The sequence below is a fragment of the Microcaecilia unicolor genome, chromosome 13, assembly GCF_901765095.1.
Source record: "Microcaecilia unicolor chromosome 13, aMicUni1.1, whole genome shotgun sequence".
Lineage (NCBI taxonomy): Eukaryota > Metazoa > Chordata > Amphibia > Gymnophiona > Siphonopidae > Microcaecilia > Microcaecilia unicolor.
The window spans coordinates 88,731,614-88,755,714 of record NC_044043.1 but is presented as its reverse complement, the minus strand read 5'-3'; the positions used below and the strand labels follow the sequence as shown (position 1 = coordinate 88,755,714).

Below are 24,101 nucleotides of genomic sequence, written 5' to 3'. Positions count from 1 at the left end.
AATTAGTTTCACTTTTTCAAAGGCTTCTCAAATCAAGCCAACAAATCCTCTTTTAAACAGGGATTTTTTTTCCATTGGGCTGTTGAATTGGATATACAAAACTAATGAAGCGGTGTACATTCAGGTAGAGCAAAGCTCTTTAAAAATTAAAAGGTTCATTTATATCTATTCTGGAAAACTCACCAATCATCTCCAGATGTGTTACCAGTTTTGAAACACTTGCTTTTGCTAATTCACTGGTTGTCTTATTTAGTACTAATGAGAGTGAATGAACCTGATAGAAAAACAAGAAGAAAGAAATTGATGCATTAAGGAAATAAAAGAAACTTGCCACATACAAGACAGGCAGTCCAGATCAAGGCTTCCCATACCTGTCCTGGAGAACCCACAGCCAGTCTGGTTTTCAGTATAATCTCAGTTAAAATGCAAGAGATGAACATACATAATATTTTTCTTACATTTGTACCCCGCGCTTTCCCACTCATGGCAGGTTCAATGCGGCTTACATATTGTATACAGGTACTTATTTGTACCTGGGGCAATGGAGGGTTAAGTGACTTGCCCAGAGTCACAAGGAGCTGCCTGTGCCTGCAGTGGGAATCGAACCCAGTTCCCCAGGACCAAAGTCCACCACTCTAACCACTAGGCCACTCTTCCACTAGCAACATTCCACGTAGAAGCCTGCCCTTGCAGCCGCGCAGGCTTCTACATGGAATGTTGCTAGTGGAATAGCAACATTCCATGTAGAATCTCCAATAGTAGCAACATTCCATGTAGAATCTCCAATAGTATCTATTTTATTTTTGTTACATTTGTACCCTTCGCTTTCCCACTCATGGCAGGCTCAATGTGGCTTACATGGGGCAATGGAGAGTTAAGTGACTTGCCCAGAGTCACAAGGAGCTGCCTGTGCCTGAAGTGGGAATCGAACTCAGTTCCTCAGGACCAAAGTCCACCACCCTAACCACTAGGCCACTCCTCCACTGTTGCTACTATTTGAGATTCTACATGGAATGTTGCTATTCCACTAGCAACATTCCATGTAGAAGTCGGCCCTTGCAGATCACCAATGTGGCCGCGCAGGCTTCTGCTTCTGTGAGTCTGACGTCCTGCACGTACGTGCAGGACGTCAGACTCACAGGAACAGAAGCCTGCGCAGCCTTTACATGGAATGTTGCTAGTGGAATAGCAACATTCCATGTAGAATCTCCAATAGTAGCAAAATTCCATGTAGAATCTCCAATAGTATCTATTTTATTTTTGTTACATTTGTACCCTGCGCTTTCCCACTCATGGCAGGCTCAATGCGGCTTACATGGGGCAATGGAGGGTTAAGTGACTTGCCCAGAGTCACAAGGAGCTGCCTGTGCCTGAAGTGGGAATCAAACTCAGTTCCTCAGGACCAAAGTCCACCACCCTAACCACTAGGCCACTCCTCCACTGTTGCTACTATTTGAGATTCTACATGGAATGTTGCTATTCCACTAGCAACATTCCACGTAGAAGTCGGCCCTTGCAGATCACCAATGTGGCCGTGCAGGCTTCTGCTTCTGTGAGTCTCACGTCCTGCACGTACGTGCAGGACGTCAGACTCACAGAAACAGAAGCCTGCGCAGCATTCTACATGGAATGTTGCTAGTGGAATAGCAACATTCCATGTAGAATCTGCAATAGTATCTATTTTATTTTTGTTACATTTGTACCCTGCGCTTTCCCACTCATGGCAGGCTCAATGCGGCTTACATGGGGCAATGGAGGGTTAAGTGACTTGCCCAGAGTCACAAGGAGCTGCCTGTGCCTGCAGTGGGAATCGAACCCAGTTGCCCAGGACCAAAGTCCACCACCCTAACCACTAGGCCACTCCTCCACTGGAGGCTCAGTATATGCAAATTCATCTGGTGAATCTTGCTACAGGAAAGCCAGAAGCAGAAAAAAAAAATGACTGGCTGTGGGGGTCACCATCACAGATTTTGAATGCCTATTCTGCATACTTTCACAGGACAAAATTTGCATTGCCAAGGTATTGGGTACTAGAAGTAGCCTAATAATCATCTTTCATACTGTGGTTCAATCCCTTGTCCAAATTAGACTATTGCAATTCTATGTATGCTGGACTTAAAAGTGGTCTCAAAATGCTGCTGGTGTCTTATATGTAGATCTCCTCGCTTCGCCAAAGCCACTCCTCTTTTACAAGAGCTACATTGGTTACCAATAAGAGACAGAATATCTTTCATAGTTTGCGTTTTCATTCATCAAATTCTGTTTGGCCAAGTCCCATCGTATATGAATAATCTTATTGCATTACCCCCTCATAATGCTGTTTCATCATCTAGAGAATATCTTGTCTTACATTTCCTTATCTGTAAGAACGTGATATATAAAACAATTCACTCTGCTAATTTCTCCTATCAAGGCACAAAAATTTGGAATTCTCTTCCTACATCAATCAAGTTTACAGATGATGACCTAACTTTCAGAAATCTTCTAAAAACACATTTCTTCAGTCCGGCCTTTCTGAATACAAAGAACTCTATTTGAATTTTACCCACACCCTTTTCTTAATCTTGTTTCCCATCTAGTCCTGCCTAATTATGCTCTCACCTATCCACCTTTAATTACTCGTTTGTCCTTGAGATAGTCTAAATCCCTGGTTACTTAACTGCACATGTATTAATTTGCTTTTTGAAGTTATTGTAATTTGTGTTATATTCTATACATTATTATATTTTATTCACTTTATTGTTTGTAAGCCACGTTGAATTTGAGTCTATTTCGGGCTAATGTGGGGTATAAATGTCATGAACAAATACATAATTTTTTAACAACCTGTATGTGTTTACTCAGGTTCTCTTTGTCTAATATCCTAGTGGTTTGTGTATTGGGTCTGTGAGTGCTTTCTGGGAACTGTGGTACCACTGGGAGTAATTAAAAAGCGGAAGACTTGTCCAGAGGCGGTTGTGACCCGGTCAGATGGAGGAGGGTGCTAGTGTAGAGCAAAAGTGGCAGGTGCAGGTGGATGTGAGCTGTGCTGGGGATAGACCCTCTAAGTGGCCACGGGGTAACCCCAGGCAGGTGGGCTAGGTTTTGTGACAACGCGTTTTACACATTTTTGGTTGGCAGGTCAAGGACTGAAATCACTGTCTAGATCCAGAATTACTGCAAACTGGCACTGCCTAGACTTGAAAATTTCTCTCTGCAGGACCAGCCCATTGGTTCAGTGGCAGTACACAAGCAGGAGGTCCCTGGTTTTATTTCTGAGTTTTACACTCCCTGGATAGGTTGCATGTGTGTGTGGGGGGGGGGGGGGGGGGGGGAGGTTGTCCGTTGATGCTGCAGATGCAGGGCTCACAGCCTCTGGAGAAGTAATGCGAATGGAAGGGAATCTTGGTCATTGATTAAGGGTGGTATCTAATGGCAGGATTCAGGGCCCATGATTGCAGGGTTCCAGAAGGAGCCCTTGGGCATGGCCCCTTGGCCCAAAACAATCACTGCAATAACCAGACTAAGTTGTGGAGCTAGGGAAGGGTCCAGAACATATATGAAACAGGAGAAAAAGAAATATTCCTAGGAGTTGCAAGTAAAGGATAACGACACCAGATCTGCAGGTCTGGTTCTCATTAAGGTGGAAGTGTACAAAAGAAGCAGAAGGCAACTGCCGAGTCACAAATTACTTTGCAGACACAACACAAGGTTCAGCAGTAACTACTAATTACTCAGTAGAATTACTACCCAATTACAGCTCGGTAAAATTAATGTAAAAGGAAAAACTGGTTTGTTTCAGGACATTCTACACTAAAATGACATACTCCCAAACTACCCTGTTTACCTTTAGATCCAGCTTGGTGTTTACATGTTCCTGGGTAGAACTTATTAAGACACTTGTCCCTGACTTTGCTGTGTGCTGAACATCCCCAGGATCTAGCTTCATTCCATGATTGTCAGCAGTTGATCCAATGCCAAAGAAGTCCAGGATAACAACCCAGGTTTGCAGAGTTATCAGAACATCCAAACAGTTAAAATCAATATCAACACTGCGGTTAACCCTTTGGTAGCAGGAAGAAAATTCGGGATGCTTCTTGTCCACCAAGAAAACATTGATGTGAACCAAGGAATCATCAAAGTTGTTTTTTCCACAAGATGTCCTGGATCGATTTGATGTTGGAGATGGAGGTGGGGTCAGCGGATATTCTGAATCTCTGTCTTCCTTTTGTCTTTTCTGGGATGTGCCAACTGGCCTTTGGTATAACTGGAAGACATTTGGTGCTTCTTCCATGTGAGAAGGAAGAGAGCGTGGCATTTCTGGATATTGTACATTGGATACGGAAGGACAAGACTGGGAAAGATATTCTTTGTGAACAAGGCTAAACGGCTTGGGTGCTCCTCGGGACACCATAAGGTTCTTGTACTTGGAGTCTGGGTTCTTCTCCAGCAGGTCCTCCATCAGTAGAGAACGTAAAGTGATTTGTATAGATAAGGTCTGAGGATGATCTTTATTGAACTCAATATCAAAGTCCTGAAACTTTAAGCTGACAAGACCTTGTGCACCAAGGGTCAGATCTCCACTTAACTGAACCTGGAGTTCTGATATACTAAAGTATGCATTGACCTGGGTGAAAGATGTAGATTCATGAAATGAAATGGACTTATTGGAAACTGATGTCAAGCTAGTATGACCAAACAGTCCGTTTGTTTTCTGCTCATTTGTGAGCTCAGTCCTTGAGGAAAGAACAGGTGCTGAGGGAGGACTAGGACTTGTACAAGAAGTAAAACTCGTGGACAGTTTATTCACATCTTCATTGTAGATCAGATTATCAAGCGTCTGCAAAACTTGCTCATAAACATGCTTTGCTAATACAACCTATAATAAAAATGAACATGAAGATAGATGTATTTCTTAATTCTTTAATGCAAAAATAAGGACAGTTAAAATTCAGATATTAAACCGACATCTGACACAGCCATTTTTAAAAAATCCATACTTTACAGAACTACAGAAAAGGTTATAAATTGCAAAATATTTTGGGATATAAATTAAGGGGTAAACATTCATCTGGCGGTAGTGAGCGTTTTGCTGCCACTGGCTTAATTCCCAGATATTCAATGCTGGGCTATGTCCGGGCTTCGGCACTGAAAATGCAGTATATGTGCTGTGGGATAACTCATGACTGAATAAGTAGATATTCAGAACTTAACCGGCCATGGGTTGATGCATAAAGACAGGACTGTGTTTCATGCAGTTACCCTGGCAGGTTAAGTGCTGACTCCGCCCCCAGAACACCCCCAAAATAGCTGGTTCTCACTTAAGCATTAACCGCTGATTTTTCAGCAGCGATAACTGGTTAAGTGCTGCTGAAAATTAGCAGATAGCCCCAAATAAGTGATTTAACAGGTCAGCGGCTATTTCTGGCCGATTAAATCACATCGATATTGACCAGTAAATATAACCAGTAAAATTATTATTTACCTGGACGTGGTTGACAAACTTTCCCTCAATCTTCATGATGTTTGCCGCATCTGAGGAATCGATATCGAAGGGGAATGCCAGTTCAGAATCTCTGTCTATTGTCTTCTCCATCTTAAACTGGATAGTGGTGTTGTGCAGAATGTGGAAAGCTTGAAGAAAATATATCAATAACCAACTTCTACGCGAGTCAACTTGATATGGCCTTCTCTGTCTGCCTAGCTGCCCCCTGCCTACTGAGATTCCATCATCCCACTACCTTACAAGCATCTCTGTATATCTGTCAACTATTCCTGAATTCCGTCACTGGCTTGATTACCTCTTTTCGTAGTCTATCCCACAGATCAACTACCCTCTTACTGCAATAGTATTCCCTTGTATTTCCACTAAGCCTTCTTGATAATTAGGAGCAGTATCATTGATAAAAGTTGAAATGCAACTGTTGATTAATTTATGGCATCATAGAGACATATTTTCAAAGCACTTTGGGAGGCTAAGTTCCATAGGTTTCTATGGAGCTTTGGGAGGCTAAGTGCTTTGAAAATATGCCTCATAGTGTTGTTATACTTTGGTAAAAGCGCTATTAAGGTGTCACAAACCTTTAAAACCAGGTTAAAGTGGGGGGGGGGGGGGGGGGGGGGGACCCATTATAAAATATGATGCTCAGTGCAATAATTTACAAGCATTTAAGTGATGTGCAGGCAGACTTTAGACAGTACATGGAGAGGGGAATTCACACATCCAGGTTAGGATGTAAGGAATTCTCTTTTTATTTTACAAGAGGTTTTGCCAAATGTAGAGCCTGCTGTAAAACAGGTGCAGGGCTGCACGTCAGAGTCCCTCCGTGTACATAAAGAGCAGCAATTTTAGAAAGCTGCAAGTGGGGAATGCAAATGTAGAAATACCCCCAACGTACAGTGGTGGAAATAAGTATTTGATCCCTTGCTGATTTTGTAAGTTTGCCCACTGACAAAGACATGAGCAGCCCATAATTGAAGGGTAGGTTATTGGTAACAGTGAGAGATAGCACATCACAAATTAAATCCGGAAAATCACATTGTGGAAAGTATATGAATTTATTTGCATTCTGCAGAGGGAAATAAGTATTTGATCCCTCTGGCAAACAAGACCTAATACTTGGTGGCAAAACCCTTGTTGGCAAGCACAGCGGTCAGACGTCTTCTGTAGTTGATGATGAGGTTTGCACACGTCAGGAGGAATTTTGGTCCACTCCTCTTTGCAGATCATCTCTAAATCATTAAGAGTTCTGGGCTGTCGCTTGGCAACTCGCAGCTTCAGCTCCCTCCATAAGTTTTCAATGGGATTAAGGTCTGGTGACTGGCTAGGCCACTCCATGACCCTAATGTGCTTCTTCCTGAGCCACTCCTTTGTTGCCTTGGCTGTATGTTTTGGGTCATTGTCGTGCTGGAAGACCCAGCCACGACCCATTTTTAAGGCCCTGGCGGAGGGAAGGAGGTTGTCACTCAGAATTGTACGGTACATGGCCCCATCCATTCTCCCATTGATGCGGTGAAGTAGTCCTGTGCCCTTACAGAGAAACACCCCCAAAACATAACATTTCCACCTCCATGCTTGACAGTGGGGACGGTGTTCTTTGGGTCATAGGCAGCATTTCTCTTCCTCCAAACACGGCGAGTTGAGTTCATGCCAAAGAGCTCAATTTTTGTCTCATCTGACCACAGCACCTTCTCCCAATCACTCTCGGCATCATCCAGGTGTTCACTGGCAAACTTCAGATGGGCCGTCACATGTGCCTTCCGGAGCAGGGGGACCTTGCGGGCACTGCAGGATTGCAATCCGTTATGTCGTAATGTGTTACCAATGGTTTTCGTGGTGACAGTGGTCCCAGCTGCCTTGAGATCATTGACAAGTTCCCCCCTTGTAGTTGTAGGCTGATTTCTAACCTTCCTCATGATCAAGGATACCCCACGAGGTGAGATTTTGCGTGGAGCCCCAGATCTTTGTCGATTGACAGTCATTTTGTACTTCTTCCATTTTCTTACTATGGCACCAACAGTTGTCTCCTTCTCGCCCAGCGTCTTACTGATGGTTTTGTAGCCCATTCCAGCCTTGTGCAGGTGTATGATCTTGTCCCTGACATCCTTAGACAGCTCCTTGCTCTTGGCCATTTTGTAGAGGTTAGTCTGACTGATTCACTGAGTCTGTGGACAGGTGTCTTTCATACAGGTGACCATTGCCGACAGCTGTCTGTCATGCAGGTAACGAGTTGATTTGGAGCATCTACCTGGTCTGTAGGGGCCAGATCTCTTACTGGTTGGTGGGGGATCAAATACTTATTTCCCTCTGCAGAATGCAAATAAATTCATATACTTTCCACAATGTGATTTTCCGGATTTAATTTGTGATGTGCTATCTCTCACTGTTACCAATAACCTACCCTTCAATTATGGGCTGCTCATGTCTTTGTCAGTGGGCAAACTTACAAAATCAGCAAGGGATGAAATACTTATTTCCACCACTGTAGATGTGGGAGCAGCTTTCTAAAATGGCTGCTCCCTCTATAGAGGGCTCTGATCCCAAAACATTGCCCTCCATAGCAGCACCCCCCATATGTGGACAAGAGTTCAATACATGGTACCCTCCCCCAAGCCCCTCACCAAGGATCTAAGGTGGCATGTTGGAGTTCCCCCACCCCTCAGGCTTATTGGGGGTCCCTGGGGTCTAGTGGGATGGAAGCGATGACCACTTGGCTCCTGCCTCAACAACTGAGTTATCCAAAATGATCAACGCGCGACGCACCCTCCCCCCTCCGGAGCGCAACCCCCCCTCACCCCGAGAACATACCTGCTGGAAGGCGGTGAGGGGCGGGCGGGAGAGCCAATCCGCCGAGTGCACGCAGCTGGGGGGTGTCGGCGCCTCGCTGTTTCCTTGCTCTCTCTGCCCTGGAACAGGAAGTAACCTGTTCCGGGGCAGAGAGAGCAAGGAAACAGCGAGGCGCCGACACCCACCCAGCGGCGTGCACCCGGGGCGGACCGCCCCACCGCCCCCCCCCTTCCTACGCCACTGTTTAAAGCCCAGCTCCTTTGTAAAACCACTAAGATGACACTGCTATAGTTCAGAACCTCATTAAACTTTGCAGACTTCTTCCCTATATTTTCCCCCATATTCCTGTAACTAATACTGCAGTGCCTCCAGTTGCTCAGAAAGCCTACTATGGATCCTTACAGAGTGAATGCCAATGCTGCAGATGACCAGCTTTCTGACAGTCACTTTAAGGTGGGTAGGAATCTCCCCTCCCTTTTGGGTGCTGTAAATGATGTGTCAGTGACACTCTTGCACTTAGACAGTGCCACACACCAACTGCTAACTGATGAATTGAATCAATATCTCAAGATCACCATTATTAAGTACATCATTAGAATCTTGAAAACATGGCTCCTGATTTAATGATGACTAACATCAAAAACACCAAAGAACTTTATTTCTTTGATTAACTTACCCTGACCTTTATGCAATGATTCAAAAAAATCATGACGGGTAAAGTGGGGTTCTTCTTGGCTGCTAACGCTAGCATTATCTGAGGAGTGCAGTGTTTTTGACACGTCAGATCTTGAGCCTCTTCCACTTGTGAGCTGGCTGCTGTTTAAAGAATACAATTTGATATCTTTAATCTCAACCTGCAGTCGATTACTGCTGGATTCATCTTCTTCCCCCGAGACAAAATTCTGAATGAATATCTGTCCAAGATGTCCCACCAGGAGCTCAGAACTACCTGGCTTCCGAGGAATGGATACTACTGGAGACTCAATATTTATATTCAAAATCAGCTTGACCTTATTTGTTTCTTCATTTGAGAGACAGAGTTTATCTGCTTTTTCAACTTCAAACTGAAAGGGGTCCCTAGTTTTTCGTGGCATTTCAAACAAAGAAACCATTTCACTGTATTCAGCAGTCTTGGATGCCAGCACCATGGAAACTTTTGATGCTGCGTTCTGCAGCATGCTACGGAAAGTCTCTTCCAGTTCATCCATGGATAATGTTATCTCTTTTAGAAACTTAGCCGAATGGCTGTAGTGCAAAGATGCCATTTTGAGGTTCAGAGAACATTCCTCTTTAGACTTCTCAGTAAAGGTGAAGCTTAGAGCCTCAGTGAGGTTACCAGCATCTTCAGCCCCAACAAATGTAGACTCGCAGTAGTCTATGCTATTAACTTGCGTTCTGTAGCCTGCTATATTACCTATACTGACGACATACTGGTTCTTAACATTGTCTTGTGCTAGATCCATTAACTGCAAGCAGCCAAGCGAGCCATTAACATCAAACTTGCTTCCCATGGATACATTCACTTTGGTGCCACCAATACTGGCTGTTGCAATTTTTCTGCCGTACTTTTCCCCACTAGCTATTCCGATGGTCCTAAACAGTAGTACATTTAGCCTGTGGATGTCCACTGCTACCTCTGTGTTCTGTTCATAAGTAGACTGAAATGATTCTTGTTCTCTGAAAGTTGTTTCAAAGTCTGTTACTAAAGGTTGAGGACTAACATCATCCTTCTCCTTTGGAAATGATTTCTGAAGAAAGCTGATTAGCTCAACAATAGTTTCAGGGTTAAGAATTATATCCAAGTTGTTTACCTGCAATGACATCACCTGCAGAGAGCTGTCTAAATTCATAGAGGGACATCCTGAACTCACAAACTGGTACTCCAATCTAATCAGGGCTTCTTGATCTTTCGTGAAAACATCATCCCAGGGAGTACTGGTGCATTTATCCGATGTACTTGCCACATCAAACGGCTTGTCACTGCTCTGCGGAGACACAGGGGACTGTGTTCTACTATCACGGAGGCTGCCTGTTGGTATGTCAAAACTAAGATTCTTATGAGAAGCCATCAAAAGGTCAAAATCAGAGCCAAAGGTCTGCATAGTGTCAACCAGCAGTAAGCCATGAACTGTCAGGGATACCTCCGCATCATAAGGCCTCTTTACAAAATGGGCATTGGTACCAAAGACCTTAAGCACAGAAATGTACCGACCACAGCTCTCAACACCAAGCTGCATGTAGTTAACTCTGAAGTCAGCTAGCAGAAGCTTGGACTCCACTAAAACCTCACGCGTATGTTGTTCCAGAGTCACAACACTCTGTGTTAAATTCATCACAGAATCATGCAACATTCCACGGCTATCTGTCTCCAGGAAAATTTTCTCCTTTCTCAAAGGCAAATTATCTGGCAGTTTTGATTCTGATGTGCTCAGGCTTGCAAAACAGTTCTTCAGGGCAGATATTTTATCTTCATTAATATGTATTTTCAAGTCTGGCAAATTCCCAGATAACATAGCACCTGGGTATTTGGGATCTGAGGTATACATTAACCTTCGCTCCAACTGTAAATGGACGTTGAATTTTTCAACCACATGAGTGGGTCCAACATCACTATCTTGTACATGTTTCCAGTTATCCTTCACTCGTCCAACCATGATCTGAAGATCCATAAATGATAAGGAATATTTTTCATACATTTTATTGTTTAATATGTCTGCTTCCAACTGTTCAATATATTCCACTCCAGGAAAATTGGATGCTTTAATGTCACTGTTAATACTGAACTCCGAAGGTGAGGTATTGGGAGGAGTAGCCAGGGGTGTTTTATATTCTTCATCACTCAGATCATTTATTTCTGCTGATAAGTCATCTGCATCTTTCCTTTTAGAGTCATCTATGAATGAAATAAAAATCACATGGTTAGAATTACTTTTGTTTCTTCAGCCTCATGTAGTACTAATGAATGACTTCTAAGTTGTTAATAAAAAGAATTCAACAACAACCCCCGAGTTAACCCAGTTACAGGAAAATCGCCTTTTGAAAATACAAAGGCAGGTGTTGGTACTTTGCTATCCACACAATCCATGTCATACATGGCAGCTATTTTGGAATTAAATCACTTTATGTTTGCTGCCTCTGCCTTTCCCCTCACCGTCATCTCTGTGATACAAGTAAAGAAGTAAAGGTATCTTTTTTTTTTTTTTTTGGGGGGGGGGAGAGAGAAAAAGACACTTTTGAGCATCCAATATTATTATTATTTATTTGGCTTTTGCTCACACCTTTTCAGTACTAGCTCAAAGGTGAGTTACGTTCAAGTACACTGGGTATTTCTCTGTCCTTGGAGGGCTCACAATCTAAGTCTGTACCTGAGGCAATGGAGGGTTAAGTGACTTATCCAAGATCACAAGGAGCAGCAGTGGGATTTGAACCGGCCACCTCTGGATTGCAAGACCGGTGCTCTAACCACTAGGCCACTCCTCCACTGGCAACAGTCCGTGTAGAATCTCCAATAGTAGCAACATTCCATGTTCCACTGCACTAACCACTAGGCTACTCCTCCACTAGCAACATTCCATGTAGAAGCCTGCCCTTCCAGATCAGCAACGCGGACGCGCAGGCTTCTGTTTCTGTGAGTCTGACGTCCTGCACGAATGTGCAGGACGTCAGACTCACAGAAACAGAAGCCTGCGCGGGTTGCTGACCTACAAGGGCAGGCTTCTACATGGAATGTTGCTAGTGGAATAGCAACATTAACATTCTATGTAGAATCTCAAATATTTAATATTTATTTAGATTTTGCTCACACCTTTTTCAGTAGTAGCTCAAGGTGAGTTACATTCAGGTACTCTAGATATTTCTGTGTCCCAGGATGGCTCACAATTAAGTTTGTACCTGAGGCAATGGAGGGTTAAGTGCCTTATCCAAGATCACAAGGAGCAGCAGTGGGATTTGAACCGGCCACCTCTGGATTGCAAGACCGGTGCTCCAACCACTAGGCTACTCCTCCACTAGCAACATTCCATGTAGAAGCCTGCCCTTGCAGGTCAGCAACGCGGATGCGCAGGCTTCTGTTTCTGTGAGTCTGACGTCCTGCACGTACGTGCAGGACATCAGACTCACAGAAACAGAAGCCTGCGCGGGTTGCTGACCTGCAAGGGCAGGCTTCTACATGGAATGTTGCTAGTGGAATAGCTTGTATACACAAACCAGGACTCATAGCCACCAACTTCAAGAAAGTGCTATAAAACAGTTCACACCAGCATGATATAGTAAATATATAATTTGTATGTATAGAGTACCCTCAGATATAAACCACTGTAACTGCAGTCAATAATGCTGCTAAAAAGTGGCATAGCACTTCTTTCATTAGGTAACTCTAACAATTTTTGGGGGAGAGCAACATATGCTCGTTTTTGTATGCGTCCCAATCACCACAGTGCTATAAAATCACTTGTTACTTCTAAAAAATATACTGAGTGAAAACTGTGCACTTATCTCGTAAGTTCTTGCCTCCCAGGCAGAACTATCTTGCCTCGCTGAAACATTTGTCAGTTGCCTTCCCCTGGAACCGCCCGACTCCGCGGGGTTTCAATCACTTTCCTCAGGGACAAGGGTTAAGGCTTGTATAGAAAAAGAATGGAAAACTACAGAAGGCTTGTAAAAAGCTGAGAGAATGACCTTACAAAGGAATGTGCTGATCAGTGGAAGGCTGAACAGTGCAGAAACAAGAGAAAAACAAACCTTACCTTAAGAACAGATAATGTCTGGGGTCTGCTGATTTGTGGTTAGAGCAAAGGGCAAGGGAAAAGATAAGGGGAAAATAGCTGAGAATAGCTTAAGTTAGAGACATGCTGTGTATATAAGGAAGATAGGAAACACTGTCAGTAAGCAACTTCATCTCTGTGCTTGATGCATACTTGCTTCCTATGTAACATGATTACATAGCACTGTCATAATAGTGACAGTTGAATAAAAAGAAAAATTTTTACTGTATCTTTTGTATGCTTATTATTATTTTATCCAATTGAACTCACAATTTGAACAAATTGGTGCCCCGTGTGAGGCGTCAGCGGCAGGACTGCTGACAAGTTATCTGTTTTTGGTTGATTGATCAACGGTGCATCGGTCTTACGATACTGATCAGCTCGTGAGAGGTGCTCTGCAATCTTCTGATTCGTAGACGGGGACTGCTTGGTTTTTTGTGAGAAAAGCGGGACCCCCGATGCCTGTTTCGGTGATTGACTAACAACGCCCCGGTCTTGCAATACTGGCCAGCTTGTGAGAGGTTCGTTGCAATTACTTGATCCGAGGTATCTGCTTAGGTGGTGAGTATATTGACGTCATACTGCATACTTTTCTGTATTTTTTGACCCTGTTTGTTGTGATCCTTTTTCATTTCTTTCTTCTTTTTATTCTTTGTTACTATTTACAATATTATTGTATTTGTTGTAAAATGGCTAATATTAATATTGATATTGAGGTTCCTGTCTCTTCTACAGCAGACGGTACAAGCTTTGTATATGCAGCACCAGGATTTCGTTGCTGGGGATAATGTTGTTTATCTTTCTTGAATCTGGTTGTTAAAAAGGGTATGACAATTCATGCTTTTCTTTAAGTCTTATGGGTATAGTATTTTGTGCTATCCCAGTGCCCTTCTAGGCAACTGCCTGGGTTGCCTCACTTTGTTTCTCTTTTATTACATTAGATTTAATTTATAGCTCCATGCTGCACTTGGGTTCAAAGCACGGTGCATCTGTTGTAATTTACTGTGAGATTTATAGTCCCTAAAGAATGTAAAGAAAACCACAGAAGGTATCCCACACCCCAAAAGCTAAAACATTGGATTTTAAAACTCAGATTTGTAGCTTATGTCAAAGTTACCGAGAGAGCTTGTTGCAGCTTGTTTCCTCCCCGCTTTTGCACAGATACATTAAACAAACCCTGCATTCGGGAAAAAAAAAAAAAAGAGGGTCCAGTTTGTGCTTTTCTTCAGGGACATATCAGCTGCCTGTAGCCATGATTCATTTGTCTTTTATGCAAACCTTATGAGTCTCGTAGGCAGTACAAATCACAGCTGCTTAATTGTATTGCACTAAATTTGTTTTCCTCCACTGCAGAGGAGGGATGCAAATTCCTAAGTTATTCATGAGATTTGCAGACTATTTCTTGCCTATTCCCTGTATCTACCTCATTAAGATTTGTACAATAAATGTTTGTCTAGTGACATATTCCACGTGTATGTTCTGTACCACAGGTAATTGAGATTTCAGAGAGATAAGTTTTAGGTTTCATGTGGATTTTCGTTGTTTGTGTTCAGTTGTTTACTTATGATGTCACTCTTCTTTCTTTTATTGATGACTTGCTCCCTCTGCTGATCTTTGTGTGTATTATATGCACAAGTTGCTTTGGGAAAGAAAGAGAAAAAAAAAAAAAAAGAAGACAGTCCCTGCCCAGAGGAGCTTGCGGTCTAGACTAGGGCAGACAGATAAGACTCACAATTACAGACTTTTGTTTTAATAATGTGATTTATGCAAAGAACCGTTTGTCTACTTAATGTGTTTAATTCATCATGCTTGTGATAAATATATCTCTGTGTTACTTTAGGCAATTGTGACTCCAGAGATATTGCCCTCTCCAGGGTAAAGGAATTTAGCTGAATGCTCAGATTAAGAAGTTGTTAATGTACCTTGAATGAGAATGCTTTGTGCTGCTATAGAACATTTCTAGGCACCTGCCTACGTGCTGACATCATCCTTGTTCTAACTTTTCTCCATAAATCATATGTCATGATTTTAGCTGGACGCTTAAACCTGGTTGTCCAGAGAGGTGAGGTGTACCATGATAAAGATCTAAATGTAAGTTTTAAATCATAGGGAATCACATTATGAAGAAGATGGAAGCAAGTTCCCATTCATTGAAAGGTTACTGAGATGTTTGAAGCTTGTAAAAGATATACTGCCAATGTGCAAGTTGTGTGAATAGTGTGAATAACCACATGGCAGGAGTACATGATTATGTGCTACGAAAGTACACTTGTAAGTTAGATAGAAGGGTTGTGGAAGGGAATATATGTGGTAGTGTTTCAACAGGACTATACTGTTTGGGGATAGGTCAGAATAGCAATTCATTTTATTCTGTATTACCTATCAAAAGAAGCATGAAATTTGAGTATAGAAGTAAGCTAATGGCATTTTGTTAAGGGTTTGACCAGATATTGAGTGAATCATTATCATTTATGCCCTGAGGCCTACATAGAGGCCCTGTTTTGATTACTTGATTTAAAATGGATGCAGGAAAAACTAAATGGATACACCCGAGTGGAAAGATATGTATTTCTATTTCTGAATTGATAAATAATTTGTATAATTGGCATGTGACATTGCACTTACCAGCGTCTGACATGAGTAAAGCTATGGAAGTCTCATTTTGGCATCCAAATATGCTTTCTTATGCCACAAGAATTGTATTAAACTGTTTAGTTTGTTCCAAAAATATAGTACATCGAGGTCCAGTTATTTCTCCTGGATCCATTCCAATTCCAACGGGACCCGGAGTAGAATGGCATTTGGACTTCACAGATATGGTAATACCGGTAAAAAGTAAAAGGTATCTGTTAGTATGGGTGAATGCCTTTACAAAATGGGTGGGCACAGGTAGTAATTGATTCATTTTTACATCATATTCTACCAGCACACGGGTGCCCAAAGAAGTTGGTCACGGACAATGGTAGTCATTTTGTTAATGCTTTGGTAAAAGATATGACTCAACTTTGTGGTATACTGCATAAACAAGTGGCAGTATATAGGCCTACTTCAAATGGCCTAGTGGAACGCTACAATGGTCTGATCAAAACAAAACTTAGAGTTCTTTTGAAGGCTCTAAATAAAAATAATGAAAAACAATACACCTGGTTAGATGTATTGCCAATTGCGCTGTTACAATTAAGAAGTCATCCAAGTTCAAAATTGCAAATTTCACCTTTTCAGTTACATACAGGACGCGATCCCAGAGGGATACCTGTATCAAATATAGATCAATCGACTGAAGGTGTGACAAGTTACTGGAATCAAATTAATCCAATAATAAATTTGACCAGAGACATGGCAATAAGAGATTCAAAACGACTGCCTAACATGACTTTTTGTTCTCAGTTCTCAATAGGTCAGAAAGTCTTGAGGAAAAACTTCACACACAAGACTTGGAAAGATCCAATCTACGTCGGACCATTTGAAATAAAAGAACTCACCCATACTGCTGCACGATTAAGTGATCATACTACCTGTGTACATTTATCCGACATAAGACGTGTCATTGGTACTGAGTGATTGAAAAGGCACTCATCTGGAGTATTGTCGTGGTACATTTTATGGTTAATGAATGATGTTTGGACCTACACACCAGCCACATCACTGACACGGCAATGAGGTAGTGGGAAGTTGGACAATAAAAACCCCACCGTACAACTAGACAACAAGATAAACCACCCGTGGAAAAGCATGTCTAAGAGAGAGTACCATTAGAGAACAGTGTTTAATAATAAATAAAGAAAACACTTATTGTACATTTACTATGTTCCGCTCAGGATTTGAAAGTTTTTCAGAAACCACAAACAATTTGTTTAATAACAAGAAATAAGGAGACTATTGAAAGTAATGAGTTCCTGAAAAGGCGAAATGAGAGCTTAATAAATGACTGACTGGACATTTACCTTCAGCTAATAAATTTCTGAATAGGATAGCACACCCATTGTTAGTAGTGTTATTAGTTAGTATAGTATAGTACTAGTAATATGTTTTCTAACTTGTAGAAAATGGAAAAGGAAAGAAATAAAAATTAATAATATGCACAACATGACAAACGTAATGTACAGTAGAGTACAACAAAGGGAAGTATAGAAAGGAAAGGTAATATGCTTAAAACTTCTAACCACAAATGCAGTAAAGGAAGGACGAGGAATAAAAACACTTGAAAGAAAATGTTCTTTAGCTATGACGGCCTAGGGAAATAGAGTGAAGAGACATACCACATCTAAACCTAGCTCAAACACGCTAATAGAACTATAGTGTTGTGAACACTGTAAAACAGTGTTCAAGGGAGGTTTGTATAGAAAAAGAATGGAAAACTACAGAAGGCTTGTAAAAAGCTGAGAGAATGACCTTACAAAGGAATGTGCTGATCAGTGGAAGGCTGAACAGTGCAGAAACAAGAGAAAAACAAACCTTACCTTAAGAACAGATAATGTCTGGGGTCTGCTGATTTGTGGTTAGAGCAAAGGGCAAGGGAAAAGATAAGGGAAAAATAGCTGAGAATAGCTTAAGTTAGAGACATGCTGTGTATATAAGGAAGATAGGAAACACTGTCAGTAAGCAACTTCATCTCTGTGCTTGATGCATACTTGCTTCCTATGTAACATGATTACATAGCACTGTCATAATAGTGACAGTTGAATAAAAAGAAAAATTTTTACTGTATCTTTTGTATGCTTATTATTATTTTATCCAATTGAACTCACAATTTGAACAGGCTACATAAATCTTTTCTTCCTCCTTCTTTTTTGCTTTTTTCAATCCACAAAACAAGGCAAAACCTGCTTGTCTCTTGTGGCTTATAAAGCATCCGCATCCATGTAAGGTCGGAAATGACGTCACAATGTTGAACTAACTTTATGCAAACTGTTCAAAAACAGACAGAAAGAAACAAATAGCAGATAGCCAACCTCTCTAAGAGCCACTCCAGATCAGATTATGGTATTCCATTCCACATTTTCATTGAGCCCCTGAGGATTCATTGTCTGCAAAGTAAAGATCCACCACTGCTCACGTCTAGCTAGTGCAGTGGTCCGATCCATGCTGTTCGTCCACACAGGGACATGATCAATGATGAACCACCGTAAATCTGCAAATGTATGTTTGAATTGTTCACAATGGGCAACCAGAGGAGCTGTCATAGTTTTTGTAGATAATCTGCTTTTATGTTGTATTAACCTCACCCTCATATGTCTAATGGTGCGCCCTACATAATACAATTGACAGGGGCACTCAATAATGTATACTACAAAAGACGTAGTACACATCGTATTGTATCTCAATTTAAATGTTCTTGACGTTTGTTGATGAGTCCACTGTGTCATACGGTAAGTTTGGCTACAAAATTGACAAGTACCACAAGGTTGATGTATACCACCCTCTCTATTTTGATTAGTATATCCAGTGGAAGTGTGCACTAGTCGGTCCCTAAGATTCTGCCCTCGCGTGTATGCAATACATGGCTGTTCTGAAAAAATAGTGTGGAAAGTTAACACCTGCCAATGACTGTTGATAATTTGGGCAATTTGAGGGGCCATGGTAGAGAAGCCTAACACGCATACCATCCTGTTTAGTGGTTCCTTAGGCTTATCTGTCAGCAATAGCGATCTCTGAGCAAACCATGCTCGTTTGTACGCTTGTCGAATACAATTCTCAGGATACCCACGAATCCGTAATTTATCCATTAATAAAGCAGCTTGGTGTTTAAAAGATATATCTGTGGTACAAATTCTCCGTAATCGTAAGAACTGACCCACTGGTAATGACCACTTTAACCTGTGCGGATGATGACTGTTGAACTGCAGTAAAGTGTTTCTGTCCGTAGGCTTGTGGTGAACTGTAGTATATAAACTGCCATTGCCCTTAAATATTTCTGTATCCAAAAATATAGCATGTAGTCTATGTTTGTTCATAAGCTTTATAAGCTTTATAAGCCACAAGAGACAAGCAGGTTTTGCCTTGTTTTGTGGATTGAAAAAAGCAAAAAAGAAGGAGGAAGAAAAGATTTATGTAGCCTTAACCCTTGTCCCTGAGGAAAGTGATTGAAACCCCGCGGAGTCGGGCGGTTCCAGGGGAAGGCAACTGACAAATGTTTCAGCGAGGCAAGATAGTTCTGCCTGGGAGGCAAGAACTTACGAGATAAGTGCACAGTTTTCACTCAGTATATTTTTTAGAAGTAACAAGTGATTTTATAGCACTGTGGTGATTGGGACGCATACAAAAACGAGCATATGTTGCTCTCCCCCAAAAATTGTTAGAGTTACCTAATGAAAGAAGTGCTATGCCACTTTTTAGCAGCATTATTGACTGCAGTTACAGTGGTTTATATCTGAGGGTACTCTATACATACAAATTATATATTTACTATATCATGCTGGTGTGAACTGTTTTATAGCACTTTCTTGAAGTTGGTGGCTATGAGTCCTGGTTTGTGTATACAAGCTGTTGAATGTTACCAGAGACATTGATATTGTGAATTCGTTTTCTGCTAGTGGAATAGCAACATTAACATTCTATGTAGAACCTCAAATATTTAATATTTATTTAGATTTTGATCACACCTTTTTCAGTACTAGCTCAAAGGTGAGTTACGTTCAAGTACACTGGATATTTCTCTGTCCCAGGAGGGCTCACAATCTAAGTCTGTACCTGAGGCAATGGAGGGTTAAGTGACTTATCCAAGATCACAAGGAGCAGCAGTGGGATTTGAACTGGCCACCTCTGGATTGCAAGACCGGTGCTCTAACCACTAGGCCACTCCTCCACTGGCAACGTTCCGTGTAGAATCTCCAATAGTAGCAACATTCCATGTTCCACTGCACTAACCACTAGGCCACTCCTCCACTCCCACTTATTCATGAATAAAAATAATTGCTTTCATTCTTCAAGGAGACATATAAAATCATTTGGACTGATAGTCAAGGCAAGTTATATGTTTACAAGCAGCTAGTGAACACCAATCTGTTTATTATTTTAACTATATGCAGACAATATTAGGCCAAATATCTGACTGAATGACCAGATACTGCCCGTATGTTTGTGGTCTGGGTTTGGAGTAGGGTGAAGGCAGGCCAAAAATGTATCCACTCAGTGCCAATATTCAGCCTACTGCATAGCAGGTTTAAACTAAACAGACAGCACATCCTATCTCTATTTTCAGCACCACTACCTACACAGAAAACAGACCTGAATATATATGTTACCAACATTCTACTTTCTGCAAACACGCAGTTTCCTTTTCGATTGATGGTCCACAGATTTGGAATGCTCTACCCGGTTAACTGAGATTGTGCAAAAGTCTGGAGCAGTTTGCCAAGGGTTTGAAAACCTGTTTGTGAAAGCATGGGGTTGCTACCTTTGTGACAGACTGGGTACGATCAGTGACTTTTGGTTGTCACTTTATGAATATGTATGTGTTGTAGGCCGATTAGAAATTTGTAAATAAAATGTTCAGAAGTGTCTATAATTTAGCTTAAAAAAAAGTATTTATATAGCACAATTCATGTTTTACAAGAAAATGATCTTTTCTGCCCAGACAGTACAGTGGAGTTGCAATGTCACAGCAGAACAAAAAACCAAGGGACCCTTTTACTAAAGCTTAGCGTGTGCTAAATGTTGCATATCCTATTTTATACATAAAGGCCACGCTGCACTTATGTTTACGTTTATTAATGATTTGATCAATTGCCAAATCCTGGGAAATCCCACATCTAAGCTTTAGTAAAGGGCCCCTAAATTATTTCTCATCACAAATGCACATATTTGAACCCCATTTTGCTAAACAGTTTCAAGCTATATGCTGGTTTACTAAGATGTTTGCTGACATCCTTGAAAACATGACAGGCAAAGAAACGGTCCTAAGGTCATACCTTGGGAATTGGTGAGTAGAATTCTTCCCAAGTCAATAACTACTAGCATTGGGTCTGGGATTTTAAAATCATCTGGCAGAATCACTTGTGGTGCTGAAATATCAAGATGCACAGTCCACCGTTTACTGTTTTCCTGCAGTGTTTCAAAAGTCAAGAAAAATACAGTCAACTTTACAGGGGAAAACAAAAATCATAATCCACTGACTTCCAAGGAGAAACTGGGGCTACCTGCTAATTTTCTTTCCTTGAGTCTCTCCAGACCAGTCCAGTCCAGATATGTGGCTTTACGTTCCTATCAGCAGATAAGAGTGTGAGAACCACTGGTTTGATGAGATCACCCTATAAGGGTTCTGTGCAGGTAGCAAGCCAGTATTACTATAACAAAGCAACTGACAAGTAATAACATGCCTCCCTAAATTAAAACCAAGAGGATATTGGAAGAACTGTTAACCAAGTCAGAACTAACCCCAAGAATAAGAAGGGAAAGGAAGCAAATTTAAAAAGAAAACAGTAGAAGGGCACTTTGTCTCTTCTCACCTATGTCTTTAGATCATTAACTCCCAACTGCAATGTATGAACTCTTTGGAACTGGGTTCTGGACTAGTTTGGAGGGATTCAAGGAAAGAAAATTAGCAAGTCTGTCCTCATTGCTCCTTCCTCATCAGGCCAGCTCAGACAGATGGGAAGTACCAAAGAATTAATTACATGGGGTGGGACTTTGACAAGCCTGCCTCTAATGCTCTCACTCCAAAGGTCAGGTCTTGTCTCATCTGAATATTCAATTTATAGTGATGAATAAAGGCATGCAGGGATGACCAGGTAGCTGCATTACAAATGTGCTGAGGCAGAATCTGACTATGCTCATTCCAAAAGGATGCCTGCAACCTGGTGGAATGTCCTGCAGTGCAAAGAGCACTACATGATCTTGAGCAATGTATGCCGATGCAACTGCTTCTTTCATCCAGTGAACCACAGTTAATTTAGAAACAGCCTCACCCATCCTGAGCTCTACTAATAGCACGAACAGATGATCTGGGCTTGTGGAATTCCCTTGTTATCCTCCAGTACCTCTACAGAACTCTATGCACATCTAACCAATGCAATTCCATCGAATCTTAACTATCTCTTGCCTTATTAAACACTGATAATAAAATTGATTCGTGTGGAAAGATGATACCATCTTGGGGAAAAAAAATGAAAGAACCAGCTGGATCATAGTCTTCTCTTCAGACATCACCAAGGATTCCCAACATTGTAACTCTGAAACCCTCCCGGCAGAGCATAATACCTCTAAAAGACAATGTCTTAAGTGTTGCTTCCTTGAGTGTAGCCTTTCAAAATGACTCAAATGGTGCCTTAACCAAAGAAGAAAGGATGAGGTTAACACCCCATGGAGGCATCATTGGATACTGTGGAGGACACAAATGCTTCACACCTCTCAGGAAATGCCCAACATCTGGATGGATAGACACAGAACGATCCAGGATATGACCACTATAATAGGCAATGGCTGCCATTTGTATTCCCAGCAAGTTCAAAACCAATCCCTTGTCCAGACCTTCCTGTAACAATACTAAAAGTACCAGGAAAGCCACCGCAAAGAGGAATGAATCACAATCTCCATACCACACCTCAAAAATCTGCCACACTCGGACAGAAGTGATGTACAGCTCTTCCTCGACTGCAACAGGTTTATAATGACCAAGCTAGAGTTACCTTTCTTTCTCAATCTCTCACTCTCAAAAGCCAGACTGTAAAATAAAATGGAGATTTATTCAGTATATGAACTGGCCCCGTAATAGACTTTCCACCAGGAAATGGCAATGGATTCCCCACATTTAGGTGGACGAAATCCACATACCATGGTCTCCTTGGACAATCTGGGGCTACTAGAATCACCAGGCCTGAATGCCTTTCCACTTCTGAATTACCCAAGAGCAATAGCCTCTCCAGAGATTTCCCTGTCTGCTTCCACCTTTTGCTGAGAATGACAAGGGTACTCATAATAATAATAATAAAAAGTCATAAAAGGGCCATGCTACTTCGAAAGCATAACATTCCTGGACCCACTGGTCCACGGTGTTATTGGCTGAATTAATTAATTTTCTACTTCTAGTAAAAATGTATCCGACATCCACATACTTACTATAATGGAGAATTACCCCCCCCCCTTCAAAAAAAAAAATAATTGGGCACCCTAGACAGCACCTGTGCCACCAAAACCACCTTTCTGACCTTCTATCCTGCCACTCTGAAAGGTCTGCCCTCTTAAAAGAAACCTGTGTCACTGAGAAACCTTCCCTGCCCATTACTTCCTGAGGTCCTGAAAACAACCTCTTGTCAAAGAGAAATGACCTTTAATATTTATCCCCCAGGAGCTTAAGAAATTTGGGCACCTCTAAACTTTCACCAGCTTCTCAAAAGGACCCCCAAATAGCAACTTTCCCTTAACAGGAGGCTAAGTCTTGCTTTAATGCTATGCCCATGAACCAATTCTTCAGCCAAAGATGATGGTACTTCACCACCACTGCTGCCATGTTTCCCGATGATTCAATCAAGTCATTCAAGCCATCAGCCAAGAATGTAGAACCTGCCTCTGAGTGGCATCCGAATTTCCCTCTGAAGACTCTGCCAAGGATTCCTCATGTAGATACTGTGAGCATTTCAAACAACCTCTTGCCACGTAACCACCACAAATGGCCGTTTGTAAGGCCAGCATTGACACTTCATAAGACTTCTTCAGCAATGCTTCCATCTGTCAGCTCTGTGGATCCTTAAGTGCTGCTCCTTCAACTGGGATTGTAGTCTTTTTTGTGATGGCAGACACAAATGTGTCCACTGTGGGCAAACAGAACCTCTCGTCCTATGGAACTAGGAATAGCCTCGTCAAAAACCTCTCTACCTTCAGACCAGCATCCCACTCTGCCACGATTAAGTCCTTGATCACCCTATAGACTGGGTGAGCTCAGGATGGCTTAAGAATTTCTTTCAGCCAGGGGTCCTCCTTAATGCGGACAGCAAGGGAACGATAGTCTGAGATCTTTAAGAATTCTAGAACTTGCAATATCAAAGACATCCCCTCTGTGAAAAATTTGAACTATACTGGTGTCCTCCCCAGCAAGGAATATGTCCAAGGTCTGCCAGCACTGTGGAAGGCTCCTC

The 24,101-nt window shown here is 41.8% G+C and overlaps 1 protein-coding gene and 1 long non-coding RNA gene across 4 annotated transcripts in view; one reads left to right on the top strand and one right to left on the bottom strand.

Annotated features, from left to right (window-relative positions):
- Nucleotides 1–24,101, bottom strand: part of VPS13D (vacuolar protein sorting 13 homolog D) — a 386,590-nt gene that overhangs the window by 312,500 nt on the left and 49,989 nt on the right. For all 3 annotated transcript variants that reach the window (XM_030185614.1, XM_030185615.1, XM_030185616.1), the window contains exons 19-23: nucleotides 20,940–21,072; nucleotides 8,943–11,159; nucleotides 5,465–5,613; nucleotides 3,827–4,858; nucleotides 184–274 (exon numbers count right to left, since the gene is read on the bottom strand). In XM_030185614.1, coding sequence (XP_030041474.1) covers nucleotides 184–274; nucleotides 3,827–4,858; nucleotides 5,465–5,613; nucleotides 8,943–11,159; nucleotides 20,940–21,072 — 3,622 coding nt within the window. The remainder of the gene's footprint in view (nucleotides 1–183; nucleotides 275–3,826; nucleotides 4,859–5,464; nucleotides 5,614–8,942; nucleotides 11,160–20,939; nucleotides 21,073–24,101) is intronic.
- LOC115456497 lies at nucleotides 15,169–17,368 on the top strand. Its single transcript, XR_003939884.1, has 2 exons — nucleotides 15,169–15,857; nucleotides 16,417–17,368. It is a non-coding gene; the product is annotated as an uncharacterized LOC115456497 (long non-coding RNA).